General features: G+C 38.5%; 1 protein-coding gene across 1 annotated transcript; it reads right to left on the reverse strand.

Moving 5' to 3' along the window:
• Positions 1-16,197: 16,197 nt before the first annotated feature.
• LOC149374823 (uncharacterized) lies at positions 16,198-17,157 on the reverse strand. Its single transcript, XM_089591751.1, has 2 exons — positions 16,754-17,157; positions 16,198-16,690 (listed from the first exon to the last, which is right to left on the reverse strand). Exons 1-2 carry the CDS (start codon positions 17,155-17,157, stop codon positions 16,198-16,200), a joined length of 897 nt encoding a protein of 298 aa, XP_089447877.1.
• Positions 17,158-20,694: the final 3,537 nt, after the last annotated feature.

The following is a 20,694-nucleotide window of genomic DNA, read 5'->3' on the forward strand; positions in this document are numbered from 1 at the left end:
TCTAATGGACTACCACTACAATATTAAAACCTTATATATATTTGAGAAACGTAATTTTTCTGCTGCAATTCAACTCATTGGCGAGAAAAATCAGTCAGGGATGTACGAACATCAGTGTGCCTAAAAATGTTTAACATAACAAAGTAATCTTAAGTTGTTGTATGTTCAATGCTTACGTAAACTAACACACGGTAAAACATACGTTAAAATTAGGATATTTTATGAAAAATGATACTCTTATTAAATGTATAAAAATCTTTTTTTCATTTAATGTAACAAATTTTTAGCAATCTTGTTTATGAATATATAAAAGATGTAAGGATTTTTTGGGTTAAAATGGGAGATAACAATACTAATGCATACAAATATTTGCAAATCTAAAATTTATTATATTAATATGTCATTGTTGTGATGTTTTCTCTTTGCAATTTTTTAAAACTTGTATAATCAAAGAATTAACTTCACAGTAATGCCAACTAACTTTCACCAAATACTAATCTTTTTTAACAACTTTAGAACTACTGTTTATTTTTAATCGGAGTTGTCAAAGTACAGAATATTGGTTTTTTTTAATTAAAGCTCTCTGACTATTCGCCATGCACCTATGTTAGGTGGAGCTGTTAAGTGAGAGAGACTGTTACTCGCTAAGATTGCCAGAATGCATGAAATCGTATAGGGAAATTGTTTGATAAATTAAAAAAAAACGTTCTTAAGAATGAAATGACAAAATAAATCAGTGATTTTAGCGTGTATTGTGTTAGTGTACAGTGAAGAGTTTTGTTTGATGTTGTCATGTGTACTAAAAATTAGAAAAAATAAAAACATGGATACGACTGTGAGAACACAGCATATAGTAGTGCATGTACGTGCTTGAACTTGAGTAGAGCTTGAAAACACAAATACTGTGTGACCGACTAGCCTCTCGTATTTAAATGAATTAATTTTCCTATTTGGATGTCAAAAAATTGTATGTGACGTTCTTTTTCACGTCATAATGTTCTTTAAGAACGAATAAAACAAATTATGTGGGACTTTGCCTGGAAGGGAGAGTCAAGATGACGAGTGAGAAAAATTTCTCTACATGCGTGCGATGAAGCGATGGGTGTCGTAATTACAAACATTTTGAATTGTCTACGTACTTAAAAAATACTAGCACGCACTGTGTGGATGTCCTTCTACTCAGCTGAATGGAACACTGAATGATTAGGGAGGATAAAGGATGAGGAACGGGCACTCGTCCCTGTGGCTAAGCTATAGATCGAGGAGGCCTGGAATGATATGATATTTCCGTCCTCGTACTTACGACCTTGGCGTTATTGCAGAACCGGAGCAAGCGAGAGAGAGCTCCACTGCCATCCAATACCTCCTTAGACGTTCGACAAAAACTAAAAATGAAATGATACTTCCATACAAAGACGACAAATTCAAAGAAACAAGCGAGGTGGGATTTCGTTTAAGTACCAAGGCTTTAGTGTAGCTAACTTAAGAAAACATATCTTTTTAATAATGCATACAAATCACTACATCAAGCAAAACATAATATTAAAGTAAAGGCGTACAAAGGTGAGCGAATAGCAAAGAAAGGAAAAGTAAGTGCTTAAGTGATAACAAATATGAGCTTAAACCAAAATTATAATATATCTAAAATAATAACCAACGCGATGCATTGAAGCAAATTATAGTGGTGCATTTAAGCTACTCTAAATCAAGCATTGAAACTATGTGCCTTTGTGCATCGAAGCGCGATGCGAATGTATGGTGAATTCTCCGTTGGCACCAGAATGATCGAGTGTCTCGACCAAGCCACTACCAAAGGAATAATGCCTTTCATCGTGCGCTCGCCGTGCCCGGATGGTGCTGTCGGACCACTTGCGGTAGGCGCTGCCGAAACCCATTTCCTATGCGCCGATTGGTAACTTGCAGTGATGGGCCATGCATTGAAGCCCCGCAAGCATTGCGCTGCGCGCGGTGATCTACCTGCTCTCCGCCCTGCGTGCACCTATTTAAAACACAATTAGTAGCAAACACAGCGTTAGCTATCATCATAAAATGAGAACAAAAAATATTTCTACCTATAAACAAAAGATGTAAATGAAGACTACCAATCACACATCGCTTTACCCATTATGTAAAATAAATTAATTAATCAATTCAAATACGATAGGCTAGTCGGTCACAACTGCTTACATTTTTCTATTTCTCTACAGAACTTTACGCCACAGTGTTCAATAAACGTAAATACTAATGACAGGTTAGGTTAACTTTTACACATTAATATTACGTTTCCGTGAATTACTTGTGTACTCTAAGCCTTGTACAAGCGTAAGCATTTATATGCTTACATACGCTGTGTTATTACAGTAGCAATCTGGATTTATTTTTTCCAATCTTGTAGTACACATGACAAACCAAACAAGATTTATTACTGTACACTAACATAATACACACTCTAATCACTGATTTATTTGGTCAATTCACTCTCAATAACCATTTTTATTAGTTTATTAAAAAAATTTCGTATAAGGCTCTGTGCATTCTGGCGATCTCAGCGAGGGCAACTTCTCTCACTTGATGGCACCACCTAACATAGGCGTATAGGAAATAAGCAATCGTATTTGAACACTAAGGGCATCAGGAACTTCAATAGAAACTGAAATGCAAGGTCTGCTTTCAGACAAATTATGGAACTTTTTGAAATACTAGTTATAAGTTAAATTATACAAAAAATTCTAGTGGTACTGCGAAAAACGGCGTTACAAGTTCTACCAATTCCAGCCATTTTGATCACTATTAATGCAAATAAAAATTTGTTGATACTTTAATAGTATTGCCTCCAGTTAGTAAAATTTAAGAATAGTAAAATATCATTGTAAAACGTTAGAGTTAAATTGTTACTTGGTACCCTTGGATTACCGAATTTTTCTTAATTACAAAAGCTTATAAATCGATATAAGAGGTCATCACAACCTTTTAACTCCAGCACAGCGCGAATCCATGAAGTTTAAAATGACACAAACATAACGTTAAGTTACTTAATTCTTACTTTATAGTTTGTATATAAAAATAATAGCATCAGAGCAGCTGCGATTGACTGTAAGCACTGCTGCGTCTCTCCTGAATACTGACAGAAAAGACATCCCAAATATCGGTACAATCTCTCTCGGTAACTTAGCACACCTGTTGTTCTATTTTGAGAGCTCTGCTCTCTCAACTTGGAAGACTGAGTCTCACAACAAGCAGGAAAGCTAGTCTTTTAACATTTGATATAGTAGAAACACCGCTTGGAAGAGCCGCTCGCCCAACTTTTTCTATGTGTACCAACTATATGCTAGGATTCCTTTCTGATTAGTCAGTCCGTTGGTTAGCATAACTTCTCAAGTAAGAAGGTGTAGTTAGGTATGACGTAAACAGAGATATATTTACTTAAGGACTTAAGCTGATCGATAGATCGCCCAGTGAATGTATCCTACATTATAATAGTTGTTTGATTCTTAATGTTAAACACATTTATTACTACCTTATGTTAACTGGTCTACGTCCCCGATGCCCCTCATGAGTTCAATTATCTAATTATGTAGGTTATTTGGTTATTAAGTTATTCCTTTTACGTTGGGTAGTGCAACTATACGCTTAGTAAGTATCTCTGGCACGGAGTGCTAATGCCATCTTACGAGTAAAAATTTTAATAGTAATAGCTCGGTAGTATAAATTAATGAGGTACAGCATAACCATGAAAAACTTGTTGTTTTGTTTTCAAGTTTTTCGTGATTATCAGGTACTTGATGGCACATTAGCATTCGTAACAATGAAATGAGGTATTCAATAAGTGGAAGCAAAAGTAGTTTAGAATTCATGTTGCTTAATAAAGCTGAAATCTACGGCCAAGCATAGACTGTTCAAGCCCGTAAGAGCAAGTAAGATGGTGAGAGGGATGAGCAAAACTGACCTTTTCTACTCTCTCTCTTGCTCTCACGTACTTGAATGCGCTTGCTTAGCCATTGATTTCTGCTGCTTGTTCAGCGTTTATTCCAAAATATCCTTGCGTCTCTTTATTAAATACCTCATTTTATCGTTACAACCGTTAATAAGCCTTGAAGTACCTCATAATCACAAAAAACTTAAAAACAAAACTACACTTTTAACATGGTTTTGCTGTACCCTATCAACTTGTACCATCTAGCTATTGAAACTTGCTTTCGACAGACGGCTCTGTCAGTGGTACTTTCTAAGCGTATAACTGTATTTTAAGCGATCCCCAATTTTTCTCACTTATAGTTTGGTCTGTGTTATGAACCTTGTTAGTTTTAGTCATGATATACAAGTCGCAACCGTAAATATCAAAATGAGAGCTCTGACGATTTTTGATTTACTTTATTACTTTATGTTATTGTATGATAAATTTTATTGGTAAGTCGATGTACAATTATGTTATTGTCATAAAGTGGTTAGGAAGGCGCTTCTTGTCACAGTATGTATATGCATGCATAGGTATTGGTGACTCTCTTTGTTGGTTAACACTGCTTCACATAATGAGTGATCACTTTTCTCATACTATTTGTAGGTCTTAGAAGAGGTTGACGAGGTTTGGAAAAATGTCAGATACTGAAAAATAAATAAATGAAAGAATTCACAAGCACCTAAGGGTGGTATAACATTTCCTGTAACGTGACATGTAAGAATCGCGTGCAGCGTGCAAACAAATTCGAAAATGTATTGATATGTAGTTTTCATAGGCGATTATTTTTTTATGGTGTAGCTCCAACGCTTTAATTGTCACTGGTCAATACATCTACGCATCGTATTCTAAGGTTTTGGTCTACAAACAACTCAACATCTATAGGTGAAACTCCTAAAAATCGTTTGCGGTGAGTATAAATACTAGGATACTGTATTCTATAGTTAGATGTAAGAAAGCTGCAAATGTTAGAGTACGCTTTCTAGACGCCCGCAGTAGATACTTATACCTAAAAACTTTTTTCAATAAGCCCAAGTATGAATAAACTTTAATTTCTAGGCTACACCCTTGACACTGTCAGTGATAAGTCCCCGCATGCCTAAAGATTAAACTCAATAGCACAATGTCAAAAAAGCTTAATTTTCTGAGGCACGTCCCCAAAAAGTTACTTGCAGTTGGCATATGTACCAAGACATCGCACTAGGGAACGAAGATATAAGAAAAGCTTTAGTTGGTAGAAATCCTCCTAGCTACTGTCTTCGGTGAGTCTACATTTCTGGATATTGCCTTCAATATCCCAGAGTTTAAAACAGCTAAATTTCTAGAAAGAGCCTTCTAGATACTAGGAGTACATCCAATTTTTTGAACATTGCCCTCAATAGTTTAGATATTAAATTTATATACACACATATATATATATATATATATATATATATATATATATATTATACAGTTAACTCAGTGGGGCATTCCACACAAACCCCCCACTGCCCCCCCACCGACCCCCCACAAAATATTATATGAATAGTATAGAAGTATGGTATAAGTCTTTATTCAAGCCAGGGGGTTCAACCATGTATGGCTTCATGGGATAATAACAATGTATGTTCTTACATCTAATTAAATAGTTACAGGTTACTGCACAATACTACAATCAGCTAAACTTAAATACAATCAATTTTATTTTGATTTACTGGATCCCTTAGTTTCTTTGTAAGCATAAAGTTTTTTGTGAACTGACTTTTTTTGTTAGCATTTTGTAACGTTGCATTTTGCCAGCCCTGTCAATGTGTTAAGGTGTATTACCACATTCCTATCAAATCACATGGAAATATTGTATAGTACTTTTTTTCAAAACATCCCACATTCCCCCACCTACCCCCTATGGCCCACCCTCAGACCCCCACGAATTTTTTCATGGCCCCCACCGCCTCCTCACATAACTTTTTTGGAACCGGACCATAACTATACCGCCTTTACATATCTTTCAACGAAACTGTCTTATTGCCATGATTTATTTTATCGTCAAAAAGAAATTTAAAGTCATGAATTGATTCATAGGGGGTTGTTGCGCAAAACATCATTATTTATACAACTAAGTACCTTTAAAAACCAATCTATATGGAGTTAACAATATTTTGAGACCAAATAATATACACACATATATTGGCGCGCATAATTATTATATTATCATTACTTATATAGTCCTTTATTACACAATTCTTCTTTTTACGAACATAAACTTGAGTAATATTAAGAGTATCATTAATATAAACAATAAAAGTTTCGCATCACTTTATGAGTCATCTTATAAAGCCTAATGAAACCACGAAGACTAACGTCCATATCTATTTTGTTTTAAATTAATGCTGAAATTGGTACAATAGATGAACACAATAAACATTTATGATATAGAATATTGATTAATAAATTTTACCTATACATGAAAATATAATAATTAAATCATGTTATGAATATATAGATACATAGGAAGATACATTATTATATTCAAAAATTTCTTTCCAAACTATACTTTAAATCCCTAAACTGTTTTTTCTACCGACTTGAACAAAAATTCCATTTTTATTTTTGCATCTTCATAAAGCCACGTATAATTGACCATGAGAAAATAAAGGTTTTTTAAAGTATAACCCCACATTATCAAAACTTTGACCTCAAGACTTATTTATAGTCATAGCAAATACTACAACTAATGGGTATTGTTTTCTATATAAAATAAAAGGTAATGATGAAGTATTTCTCATATTTAATGTAATTCTTGGAATAAAAACTTTATGACCAATTTTTTCTCCCGTTACTATTTCGCCTTCTACGTTATACTTCAGTAATTTAGTAATTCACAATCGTGTACCGTTACATAATCCGTCTGATATACTCAAATTTCGAATTAACATTACTATTGTACCTATTTTTAATTTGAGATCATAAGGTGACAAGCCTTCACGAATGTTGTTCAACATTTCTACAGGAAAATTTATATAAATATTATCATCTAATTTATCAACACCTTTATATGCTGCAGTGTCGATGCTGTAATAAGTTTTAGTTTCCCCATGTAATTTACTTAAAATCTTGTTGTTTAAAAAAAAAATATATTCATTATGTAAAGTTAGTATCACGTTATTGTGAAAACAGTTGCTGTAATTACCAAATATTTAAGTACAGACATCATCTGTTATCCAGGATTTAGGAATGTCAAATGTTTCTATGTCTCCTTCTCCAATTCTTAACACTAATTTTGGAAATGCATCATTACTAGAATGGATATTATTTTGTAATCTCAAAACTTTGAAGAAGATCCATAAAAATGATAATTTATTAGTTGGTTCTATTACTATAGTTCTATTACCATTTTTTATAACTGGAAGAATTTGTCGAAAATCTCCTCCTTATACTATTAATTTATCACCAAAGCAAAGTTTTGTATTACACAAGTCTCTCAACGTTCTATCAACGATTTTTAAAGCTTTTTTCGGAATCAAAGAAGCCTTGTCCCATATAATTAAATCAACTTTCCTTGATTTTTTTTTTTAGTTTTAAATTCTAAAAATACACTTTCAATATTATCTAAGTCTAGAGGTAAACGAAAAGTTCTATGACTGGTTATACCTTTTGGTAGTAATACAGATGCAATTCCTGTCAAAGCCATTGACAAAATATTCTTACCTCTAGAAATAAAGTGATAAATGAGTGTCTTATGTAAGTAGGTTTTTCCGGATCCACCAGGACCATCTATGAAATATGTTTTTTTATCCTGTTCACAAATAGTTTAAAAAAATTTTTTTTGATCTTTATTTAAATTTGTTTGCATTATATCGAACATTTTTTTACTGAAAGATATTTTCTCAATATTACAATTATTTATATAGTTTTTAATAGTTGGTGTCGGTAAACTAAAAGACTCACATGATTCACCTTTCGATACCAAAATTTTATTAATATGTACAATTTTTATTATTATTATCGAAGTCTTCTGTAAATTTTTTTTATGTTCATTTCATATTTTATTTCCTTGAATGTTTTCTGACATCAAAAACCAAGCAAAAAATTGTCTTAACTGGCATGGAAACATAATTGTTATGGCTTTTTTAAAAATATTGTCGATTTTAGAATCATGTTCTATTAAACCCATTGCAATTGCAGTATCCCTGATATTTTTATATGTTATTCCATTATGTTTTTTAACGTCTTCGAACGATGTAGCCCCATGTAATTTATTAAAAAAAAGTTTTGAAAAAGCGTTCATAATCTTTTAGAGATACTATTTTTAAATTACCTATAGCAATTTTTTTTAGTGTAATTTTCTTTTCTTTCCAAATTTTAAGTTTATGGTCAAAAATGGAATGTTCTGGAATGTTAACATATTTAAGTGATTTTGCAAAATCATCTACTTTATTTAATTCAAACCAAGCTGTAAGGGGTGTTTGATAATTTTTTATTACATTTTTGATATTATTTTCTTTAAATATGAGTTTTTGTTTATTTAAAAGATGAACAGCTAGTTTCACAACTGTATGACTTCTACTACAAATTGGATATTCTTAAAGTCTCCAAGCTGCTTCCATTGGATTTACATATCTAGCATCCACGTAACTACTAATTTCATCTACTATTTCTTCATTTAGTTCGTTTGATTTTCCTATTTTAATGTATGTTTAATATCATTAATTAACATTAATAGAATTTTGGATTTTATTAAAAAGTTTACGTGTTTTTTTATTTCAGATAATAACTTGAATGTTTTAAGATAACTTAAAGTATCAGGAATCACAAATTCCTACTAAAAATTTGACGTGTAGACTTTCTTGAATAAGAAATTATGTGGATTTGTATCATTAAGTATTTTCTATATGTTATATATTGAGAAAGGGCCCGTATGGATGGTATTATAGAGTGCTTGTATGAAGAGTACTGCCATCTATTCATATGTGCCTATTGATACAATAATTAAAGTTTATCGACGTTTGCTCGTATACTTATCGGATGTATTGAATTCTATTATTATTATCATTATAACTACCATTGCAAATACTATAATTATTAGTTATTAAATTTTTTTTTATTCTTTGTACACAGAACCGTACCCAGGCCACTCCAACACAATACGTACGTCAGAGTGCCTAACAGTGCCTCTGAATGGCACAATTTTGTAAGAGTCTATTTAACGGGCAGCTACCGAGACTAGTGGTTACATTCCATCAATCTATTTTGACTTTCGGTCCACAAGACAGTAACTAGGCTACTTTGGCAAAATACGTGCATCAAAAGCACGTCACAGCGCTCCTTTTAGTGTATAGCTTGTTGAAGCTTTATCAAGTAGCCTTTATTTTGAGGAATTGAGTGAAGTAACAAATAATTTTACTTTGTTTTGCGCTTTTTAACTTAGGAATAAAAACCCAACCCCTTATTCTTTTCCCTTCAGTAGATTTTGGTAAGCTTTGAGAGGTCGCGCACAGATGGATCTCTCAAGAGATGTCTGAGATCAGCTGGAGGAAGTTAGAGAAGTATTACCCCAAGGTCTGGTAAAATGCGGTGAACAGAGAATACCAAGCGATACAAGAATACCAGTCATACTTTTTCTAGCCAAAAGACAAACATGTGCTAAGAATTTTAATTGGTGCTCGACGCCAAAGCACGTACCTTCATCCCACCATAGAGTTAAACTACCTTTGAAAGAGATCAAGAAGCAGCCAAGTAAGCCCCGCATCATTAGCGACATTCTACTACCCACCCACGTAGCAGTGAAATCAGCAAAAGCCACTTCAGGTGCATCAACTGCAGCTTCATACAACCCAGAGCAACCTGCTATAACTAGAAAACTAGCAAACGTCAGGTGAGAGCTGAAGGTTTTAGAAAAATAATGGACCACTTTGTTAAGTACCTGGGAGGAGTTTGAAAGGCAGCCTTCACCTTAACAGTCGCGGGCCGTATCAGAACTCCCTGTCCATCACACCAGGACAGTGATCTTCAAGTGAACCACAACAAGAGAATTTGAAAAAACAAAAATTGGGACATGTATAAACCCTGTTTTGATCCAGTGACCTACCCCAGACACCTGCGCATCGTACGTCACTAGTAAGTTTTTTATAAACAAACGAGAAATTGTTTCACCAATAAAAAAAATGTTAGTAAATTCATAAACAAATAGAAAGCGTAGTAATAAAATCAAACAGTGACTGATTATACTTTTATCAATTTTTAATACATACAATTCACCCAAAATTTCTTTATATGTATGTAACAATTTGCAAACAAACAAAAATTTTAAAAAATACATCGATGCATTTAAAGAAATATGTAAAAAAACAAAAAAAATTTTCAACAAAATATTATTGTTAAGGGCTTAAGCACACGTTATGCCCAAAAGTGGCCCCCCCTAAAATTAAATGAGTTTGAAAAAGCCATGCTAATTTTACACTTTACGTCTGCTGGTCAAACTTCAAAAGCATTAGAAATACAAGGTAACAGTACTTAAGTATACTTCGGGCATAGGGACTTATATAAAATAGAAAAAATAGTTAATTTCCAAGATCGAACAATACGGTATCTCGAACTCGATTACAGTTGCATTACCCTGGTAACCTTCAAAACCATTTCGAAGGTTTTAAGAAGACGGTTAAGAGCAACAGCGTATAGCTTAGAGTTTATGTGGCCCTTCTTCAGCCCACTTACATTTGTTGAATTTCATGGTTACTACATTAATTTAAAGCAAATTGATGAGTACATACCCAACGTACCAAAAGTAATATGTCTAAGCCCCTTTCCACAGACTTGGCAAGAATACGAAAAGCAACTAGATGTTTTCTTTTCAAGAAGTCAGAGAACGGGTTGAGGCACTTAAATTGCATTGGCAAAGCAAGCAGTAACGCTCTTGAATGTGCCAGTTGTAACCATGCTCGAAGTGGATGACACCCATGAGGTGGAAATACACATGGAGCCAGTTGAAGCCAAAACGCGGCATAATTTAGCTACACTACGTCAATACACCATAACATACTCTAGAGTTAACGATAGACTAAACGCTTCAGAGCTGTTCGACAAAGACCACTTAGCAACAGTTGCGTCACTGTGCAACCAAGTTCATAGATTTTAAACTTACATCGCTACCTTGCACGCAGTCGTTGAGTGCCTCTGCATTAAAAATTATGTTAATATAGATAAGTTAACTGAACTGTTTGCAAATCTGAGCTTGCAAGATAAGGTATTACATTTTATACACTCCATAAGCGATAGGCGCATTACTTGCCAACAATCCCAGTGTCACAGTGAGTTACGAGAGGAAGTTGACAGGCACGCAGCCTTACAAGGTCTAAGCACGCCTCGTGCATTATTAGAATAACTAAACCTTTTTTTATCACGATGGAATCTTCCAAGAACATCAATATAAACTGAAGAAGACCAAGGGGATGGTGCTGAGAACAAAACAGCAAATTTGTTGGAGCACCATTCTGAAAACGAGCCATCCTTGAACAATCTCACCGAACCTAAGGATACGGCTGCAGCTAGTACTGAAAATGCAATAAACACAGGTCAAGAAGGCACAAATTATCAGGAAGACCTAATTCAAATACACCAACCTAGGTTCCGTACCCCCAGTGCTGGTGACCTAAATCAAGATGGTACGGAAAGTTTACCGTGGTGCAACTCATCTGTAAACGAACCAGCAACAATGGCGCAAGCGATTGCTTTAAAAAATCCTCTCAAGGTAGTCCCAGAGTTTAGCGGCAACAATACACGATTAAGTATGTTTTAAGTTAGCTGCGATAAAGTAAAGAATATGGTTAATGCAGCTGATGAGGTCAATCTTATGAAACTGATTAGATATAAATTAATAGGAGAAGCACAAATTGCCGTACAGAGAGTAACCTTTAGAAACATCAAAGAATTAAAAAATCACATCAAAGCTATTTATGCCCCTACCAAAACAATACATAAACTTCTTGGTGAGATGGGTAATAAGTTCCAAAAATCCGAAAAAAACAATGCCTAATTGCGCCAACAGAATATGCGATTAACGACAGCAAATACTGGAAGTAAAAAGACTGAAGGATGATGGAGTAGTTTCAGCCACATACGTCATGTCCTTACAGTCTGGGGTGATAGAGTATGTCAAGAACAGACTGAGCCCAGAAATTAAAGTTGAATCTAACACATTAGACAAAGAAACCCTGAATGACCTAATTAAAAGAACCATGAAGGTAGAGAAAGCACTACAAACGAGGCATGCATGAAGAGGCCAGGTTAACGTAAATTTACAACGAGAAAAACAGTGCTTAGCCTTTTTCTGCTGATTTTGCCAATCTAATAGTTTAACGGATGCTGATTGCAAATCTCGAACCATTTTCCAGTTATGTAAGCAGAAGTGTCACATCGCTGATAAGTACAAACCACCTCCACAACACTCAGCAGTAGTACTACCCTTAACCCTTCAGAGCAGCAGCCGAAAGAAACCCCTATAATTTTTCAAATATGCGGAAAACGAAGCTACATAGTCACCAAGTGTTTTAAATACTTAGTAATAGTTAAATACGCAAAAATGAGCGAAAATCTGATAGTTTGCTCTATCTGCAAAGGACAGAAACCACACAACAAATAACTGCCCAATGAACGAAGAACTGTGCCAAGTACATAATTTAGCCAGGCACGCAGCTACCAACTGCAGACAGCGCGAGCTGCTACCTAATGCCCAACCACATTGCACGCTATGCTGGAACGGAGGACAGCTCGCATCAGATTATGAAACTTGTGCCTACTGTACTAACCGTGGTAATACCACATAAGAATATAAGAATATATAAAACCTAAAGATAATGAACAGATAAAATAGGTAAACCTTTTTGGCGCCCAAGTAATAAGTGCGGCTCTGAGTGCCCCCAAAGCATTAACGCACTCGACGGATACGAGTCAAATTTAATGCTCTCCATTTAAACCCCAAGCCAAAGTATGTGCCCTATCTAGACTTTCTTTGAAGTACCAGACCTATGAATTTAATAATTGATTTGAGCTCCCATAAAAATTTAATAAAGCGCAAGAGCGTCCCCATTAATGTCTGTATCAATACAAAAAAAATAATGAAATTTCACGGCACAGGTGGTGACACGACCTCATCAATTATGGACAATAATACTTAAGGTGCTAGTCTTTGCTGTTTTTTTCCTTGTAAAGGAGCCATTTAACATGATGGCATAATAGGAATACGTTTTTTTTAGACACAAAGTGAAAAATAACATTTGAGCACCAATTACTGAAGTTCCCTGATCGCGTAACAGAATTCAAACTTAATCTAGATATAAGCCCATGCAAAACTTATTGCTCTAGCATCATTGAGTCGCTCAAAAACTTTGTGCATTCTGATATACATAGGCCAACTAGGCAGCTTCTAATAGACACTGGCTCAGAAGTTAGTATAATTAAGATCAGCTAAGCTCTTGGAGGGTAAAAAATACAGGTAAACGACAAGAGAGTAAGTAGTGGCTTTGGAGCCAAAAGAATGAAAACGCTCGAAGGCACTGTCATCAGCCTTGGATCTTAAAAAACTACATTCCAACTGATTCCAAATGACTCCAAATTACCCTTTGAAGGAGTCTTAGGAGCTGAGTTTTTGACTCGCAATAAGGTTGAGATTAATTTAAGTAACAAACTATCAACGTTACAAAATAATAGTCTACCCCTTAGTGTAAGATACTGAAAAATATAACAACCCGCTGACAGTAAAACAATCACAGGCGATGCGATGCCCGACGGAAAAACTGACAGCTTCCTTAATTGCGAAACCCTGCACGATGAATTATGCAGCTTCAAAGAAAGAGAGATTCCTCAAGTTAACTAACGGATTGTACAACAAATAAGACATCTGGAACATGGACGATAGCGAAGCCAGTATCTACATTTCTTAGGAAATCACTGACAGCAATACCAATAATTACCAGTCCAAGGTTGGACAGCTAGAAAGTTTAATGTATTTAAAATCACTCAAAGCTCACGAGTGGCCCAAGCTAAAAGATAGAGAGAGCGACACTCCTGAAATTTTCACCTTAAAGGAGACACACTGACAACCACCGACATAGCAACTCATCACGTACCTACAATTAATGCCATACCAGTGGTTACGAAGCAATATAGGCTACCTCACGTATTAAAGGTAGAAATAGAGCATCAAGTTCAAAAACTATTAAAAAATGGCATAATGCCACGATCTCGATCTAATTATAGGTCAGCTCAATCGATCGTACCCAAAAAAGCAAGAAACGCGATTCCAAAAAACCCAGTTTTTTTTTCGTAGAGGGATAGAAAATGCATTAAGACACACTGCAATAACAGCGGTAGTGTGGGACATGGTGGATTTTTTTTATTAGACCACCCATACCCACTAAAACCCCCTCCCATGCCGCGTGACTTTTGTTTCACCCTGGAACCGCGTTAACATTACTTCAGGGTGGAGCCACCAGGGAGAATATTGTATTCCACAGCATTAGCGAGCAAGCTTACCACCAGTTGCTAGAGATGCCAATCCTCCCGAGTCCTGAGAAGGACTCGGGGTCCCTGAGGACTGGCACCTCTGTCTAGCGCTTCTTTTTAGGCTATTTTCTTACCTTCGTGCCTAGAGCACCTCTGGCGGCCTTCTCAAAGTCCCCTGCCTCTTGTGCGGCAGCTCTTTCTTCTTCTTTCTTACGCCAAATAACAGTCCTGACATAGCCATCCACTGCCCTCCACCCCTCTTTGGTGAGTAGCATCTCGGAGATGATGTTTTTGGGGGTGGGAGCCACGCCAAGCCTATTTATCAGCTGCTGGCGCTCACGGTCCCATCTCTCACACATGAAAAACGTATGTTCGACAGTATTATCTAACGCAGGGCAGTAACAGCATCTGGGGGATGCTATCACCACCATGCGATGGAGATAGGCATTTAACTGACCATTCCTGGAGAGAAACCGGGTGAGATAGTAATCCATCTCTTCGTGCCCTCTCTCCACCCATGGCCGCAGATGCGGTATCAACCAGTGAGTCCACCTACCCACACCAGCATGATCCCACTACTGTTGACACGTTGTCAATGTTCTTTCCTGCATGTCGCTATCACTTTCGTCGCTGGAGCCCAGGAACCTCCTTCGCTGCTCCAGCGCAAACAACACAACGGGAATTGTTCGTGCTATCACCATAGTGGCAGTGGAAGATACTGTGTGGTAGGTGCACGCAATCCTTAGCGATCCAATGCGCTGCATAGAGTTAAGGCACTCCCGGATATCCCTTCTCGCAAGCACGTCCGCCCACACCTTTGCGTGATACAGCTGGATCAAGTTAGAGACTTACGCAAGAAACAATCTTTTAGCTTCTCGTGTATCCCAAACATTCAGCATCAACCGTGAAAGCGCCCTGGAAACCCTAGCGGCTTTGTCGGCTATTCTCCTGATGTGTTCCTAGAAGGTGAGCCGTGAATCGATCCACACTCCTAGTTAGCGCACCACCAGACTCGCGCAGATCAACTCACCCGCAACGTTCAGGCACAATTGTCCCCCAAACCATCTCTGCCTGGTGAGAACGACCATCTCTGTCTTTTCAATCGCAAGCTCGAAACCGTGATCCCACAGCCACTCTGACACTATCACGATCGCCTACCGAATCCTGCGCTCGACCTGCTTTTGGGATCTTGCCGTGACGTACAGTGCTATGTCATCAGCAAAATCCGTCAGCTTGACCCCTGGAGGAATTTCAAGGTGCAAAAGTTCATCGTAGACCAGGTTCCATAAGTCAGGGCCAAGGACAGAGCACTGTGCGACTCCCGACGTCAGGCGCCTCTCTCTTGGTCCATCCTTCGTGTCGTACCAGAGCACACGATCCCGAAGATAGCTATCCAGTACCTTTCTAAGGTAGTCCAGTAAATTCCAACGCCTTAAGGCCGTCATTATGTTGGACCATTTCACCAAGTTAAAAGCATTCCTGACGTCGAGAGTCGCCGGGACACAGACACTTCTCGTCTTATGAGAGGGTTTTCTTGCCTCCCTAACCGACTCAAGAACCTTGGCTACAGCCATAACCGTCGAACGCCCATTTCGAAATCCGTACTGATTTCCCGAGAGGCTGATTTCTCCTCTTAAGCGAGCTCTTATCATCCTCTCGAGCATTTTTCCGCGATTGTCTAACGTACCTAAGGGTCGGAATGACGACGAAACCAGGGGGGGGGGCGGTTTGCCCTTGTCCAGAAGAACAAGCCTTTGGATCTTTCAACGCTCGTTAAACAGTCCAACGCGTAAGTATGCATTGATCATGTCCAGCGAAACGTTTGGTTTCTCCACAGCTATGACCTTAAGGACTTCGGACAGATCCCTGTCCGGGCCAGGGGCCTTTCGCCCTGGCGTCTCCGATACCACCAACCTCAATTCATTGAGGGAAAACAGAGTCACTTGGTCTACACGTATGTCCTCCCGCCTCCTATCGGGATGCTTCGGAAAGAGGCTGGAGACCACCCGCTCCACTAAGGAAGGTTCCATCGTTGGCGTCGAATCCGAGCCGCGCAGTCTTTTTAACGCGATTCGGTAGCCCAGACCCCAGGCATCTTTATCTACCTCAGTGATGAGTTCGCGCCAGCATTGGTTCTTGCTCATCTTGATCACCCTCACCAAGGCCTTTTTTGCTCTTCTGTACGCGGCGACCGCTACCTCAGCGTCTTCGCGAGTTCTGTGTCGCTGTGAAAGACGCCGAAGGTGCTGCGCCTCCCTGCGAAAGTTTGCAATATCTTCGATCCGTCAGTAGCACGGCCCTCGACCCCTCCTGGCAGACCTTTTCGGCATACACGCATTGTACCATTCCTTGACACGTCTCATGGTGCCGCTCACAAGTGTCTTAACCTCCACTGTATTTGTGATCTTGTTAAAATCAACAGGAGGGGGCGCCCTTACCATGACTTTCCACAGCAAATCTCGATTGAGTTTTGCCATATTCCACCCGGGTACGCGCCTTTGAATCATTTCTTGCGAGCTTGCTCTACGATCCTTGTTTAGCATGAAGCTGACATAATAGTGATAACTAGCTGTGTAGTCCACAAGAACATGCCAGTCAGTCACCCACGCCGCCATTTCTGACGATACAAGTGTAAGATCGATGATCGTGCCCCGGTTTCCGGGCCACCTGAACGTTGCTGAACGATCAGAGTTCATGACGATGAGATCTAGTCTTGCGGCCATCTCTAGCACTGGCCGCCCTCTGGGATCGGTTCTTAGCTCTCCCAAACGATGGCCTTGGAGTTGAAGTCACTGGCTAGGACTATGTCATCATTCTCCCCACACACACGAACAGTATCTTTAAGATCGGCAAGCCATCCTCTAAAGACACCAATCGGCATGTTAGGGATATGTATTGGCCTTTTACTGCCGCCTTGACATCCTCCTTGGTCACCGTAGGATCCACGCCCCTGATTTCCCAGATGAGACTCGGGACGAGAGTCCTAACCCCACCAGCACCCACCACCACATCTTTCAATGCAGCCGCGAACGCATCGCGGTGCTCTGCGTTGGCGTCACGCAGTTTTACGAGGACTTCTCCCACCCTCGTCTTTCTGACCAACGCCACTCTCACCCCAAGCTTGTTCAGGCTTACCTTTTTCATTTGGGCCAGGACCTCGTCGTACTTTCTGCCTTTGGCCGGCTTCACAAGGATTGCCTCTGGCCTGACCCTTGCACGCCTTTTTTCAGCGCCACCAGAAGGTAAGGTCTTCACCAAATTCCTGCTCTTGTCAGATCTCACCTCCTTTTTCTTTTTTTCTTTTTCTTTTTTCTTTGGAACGGTCTTCCACTCCTCTTGGTCAAGAGGATGACTGTTCCCGTTTTCTTCATTTATGGGTGGGGTCCTTTCCTAAGTCTTCGGACTGGACTCCCCCCGTCCCTTTTTTTTTTTTGGCGGTTGCACTAGGTTCATAGGGCTCGGAGAATCCCGTGCCCCCGTTCTTTTCTTCTCTCCTGAAGGACCCGAAAAGAGAGGGAGGCCGTCCGACCCCAATCCCTAATCCGCAACTCGATTACTCCTGTTTTTAAGGCCCTGTGCTATTGTTAGGGCATCCACTACTCCCTGCCGGATATTCGACTGGGTTGTCCCGTACGTCTTAATGAGACTCCCCAGCTTGACCAAAATCTCGTGCAAGCGGTTTAAGAGGGCCTCTTCACTGAGGTTCTCCTCTCCCACAGCACTGCAGTGGCCTCCATCCGTCCCACTGACCGTTTCCCTCCTAAAAACCCATTTTCATTAAACTTTATTCTTAATCTCACGAGAAGCTAGGGAAGTAAAGGTTCGCCAACACAGAGCCCCACGTGTGCCGATAAGGCTTAATACTCGCGAAGGTCGCCAGGTATCCCGAGGCACCGTTCAGAACCGCCAGTATCCCAACGGTCAACTAATCTATCAGCACGGTATGCTTGACAGCTTCGGTTTAGGGACTGGAAACTATCTGTAAAGAAAACCACTATACCAAGACAGCAGGCTGATTTTTAGTGGCTTGGACGGGGGGTCAGCCCCTGCCGGCCCTCCAAGTCGGCTGGTTTTCATTCGGGGATCCAGACAACTCCCTTCGAGCTCTGGTCCCTTCACGTACACAAACATTCAAATTCTCATTCATTTTTTAAAGTTTCTCCTTTTTTGTTTTTTTTTTGTTTTCAGAGAAACGCAGTCCCTCACACATTCAGACAAATGATCACCTATTTCTTTAGAGCCTACCCGATTCCAAGCCAGGCACCCTCACTGACGACAAGGTCTAGCAGCCCCAGAGGGTGACCCTTGCAACCCAGTGTCCCTTGCTAAAGTAAACAATATAACTAGGTGACAAGCAGCTTAACAAGACGATAGTAGCAGTCTCGTAATAGTTGATAACTCTTATCATCCAAAAATACCACCCAATAAGAAAAAAGGTTGCAGATAAATCCCTGAAAAGCCACAGCGCCCTAAGAAAACTACTATCACTTTAAAACCCACTACCAAGCAAGTAAAGGCCTTAGAGCAACAAACAATCGAGCAAAGGTGCAGAAAAACGAGGGTGTTCCAAAAAGGTCCCACGCTTTTTGCAGCCTGACTTGAGTGATCCTTTATCTAGTGATGAAACTCAGTCAGAAAATGGAGCTGATGAAACTCCCTCACTCAACAGCAATGAAACATCCTTGTAAATCAGGAGCACTGACATGAATGAGGAACTAGGCATTATCTTACAACCTTGCCGTTTTGTTGAAACAAAAGAATTTTAAGAATGTTGACATGATAATGTGGTGTAGTTCTCAGACACAGCTGGTAAACTTCTCGATGAAGGTGCTAGTAGGCTTATCAAAGCCAATAAAATAACCGCACTTTGTCTCACATAGTTAGAAATCATCAGCATGCGAGAAATAATTAACAAGAGGTATTAAATCACTCTTTGCCTCACAAAAGAAAGAGAGCAATCATAGTTGATAATAAAAAACAGGCTTAAAATGCTATATAAAATGCTTAAGATAAAACTGACTAAAAAACACATAAGCATGGTCAGTAAAGTCAAAAGCCAGACCATATGCAACTTGGATTAGTCGTTAGTGATTAACTTATTTAAGGACAAGTTCTCAGATAGCGATTTTGAGTTTATAATTTGTAAAAATACCTAAGTATTTGCAGACAACAATGATTGAGACAAAATATTTTATGAAGTCCACAAGTCCCCTACCAGAAGTCACCAAGGTGTGTGCAAGATATTCAGGCGCATATGGTAGTAATATTACTGGGAATGACTAAAAGACGACGTTCGAAGACGCATCTAATGGTGCTTTGAATGTCAACTAAAAAAAATTAGTATGGGTAAAGACTAATTAATCTATGCTAATAACTGATAAACCTGGAAATGTATTCGACAAATTAGCTCTGGACATCGGTGGCTAGTTACCCAAAACCAAAAACGAAAACGAATATATACTGACAATTTAGGACCAACTTTCGAAGTTTTACCTAGCAGTACTGTTAAAAGAAATATGTAAGGTAGATGAGTATGTCTTTTTGTTAACAGTGGTCAAAAAAGGGTAAATTTGGAGACCATTTTTCAGGACCCTATAAGGTTTTAGAAATATTAAGTAAACAAAACGTAAAAATCTTTGTAGGTATTGAACATAGAGTAGTGCATACAAATAGGTTACAGCTGTTAGAAATAGACTCCAAGCGAAATAAACCCAGCTAATTCGATAACGAAAGCTCTGGATTCGTGGGTTAGTGAACATGGCAAGGCTTGCCTGTTAAATTTAAGCCTTTTTTTCTCTTTTTTCTTTCTCCCTCTTTATCCAATGAACCTCAATAATACCTAACCATACCCTTCGTTGATTACAGCCCAGACAGATGAAGTTACCCTGCGTGTTAATATTTTTTATTGCTCCCGTAGCATTGGAATTAATGAGATACGACCGTGGCGTGAAAACTGAGAACTTACCCACCCTATAATGATTAGAAGTCGATCCTGGTGATATTCCGAGGGATACAGTTAAGTGCACAAAGCATTACATGCAGCTGTTACAAGTCAACCATTATGTTCAGACGCACATCGTACAATGTAAAGTGGTAACTCAACGTCACATTCGTCATTGTGGTATGCATTCTTATAGTTCTGAAGTGGATAATGGAGATGCAAACTTTATGAATAAGAAAGGACCTGCTAGTTCTGCAAGAAGTCAGGATTAAGAAAACTACAAGTACTCTAGTCACCTTTGCAAGATTACTTATGCCCA

The sequence above is a fragment of the Copidosoma floridanum genome, unplaced genomic scaffold (genome assembly GCF_036245765.1).
Source record: "Copidosoma floridanum isolate Cflo_tuat_1 unplaced genomic scaffold, Cflo_Japanese_pri ptg000013l, whole genome shotgun sequence".
Classification (NCBI taxonomy): domain Eukaryota; kingdom Metazoa; phylum Arthropoda; class Insecta; order Hymenoptera; family Encyrtidae; genus Copidosoma; species Copidosoma floridanum.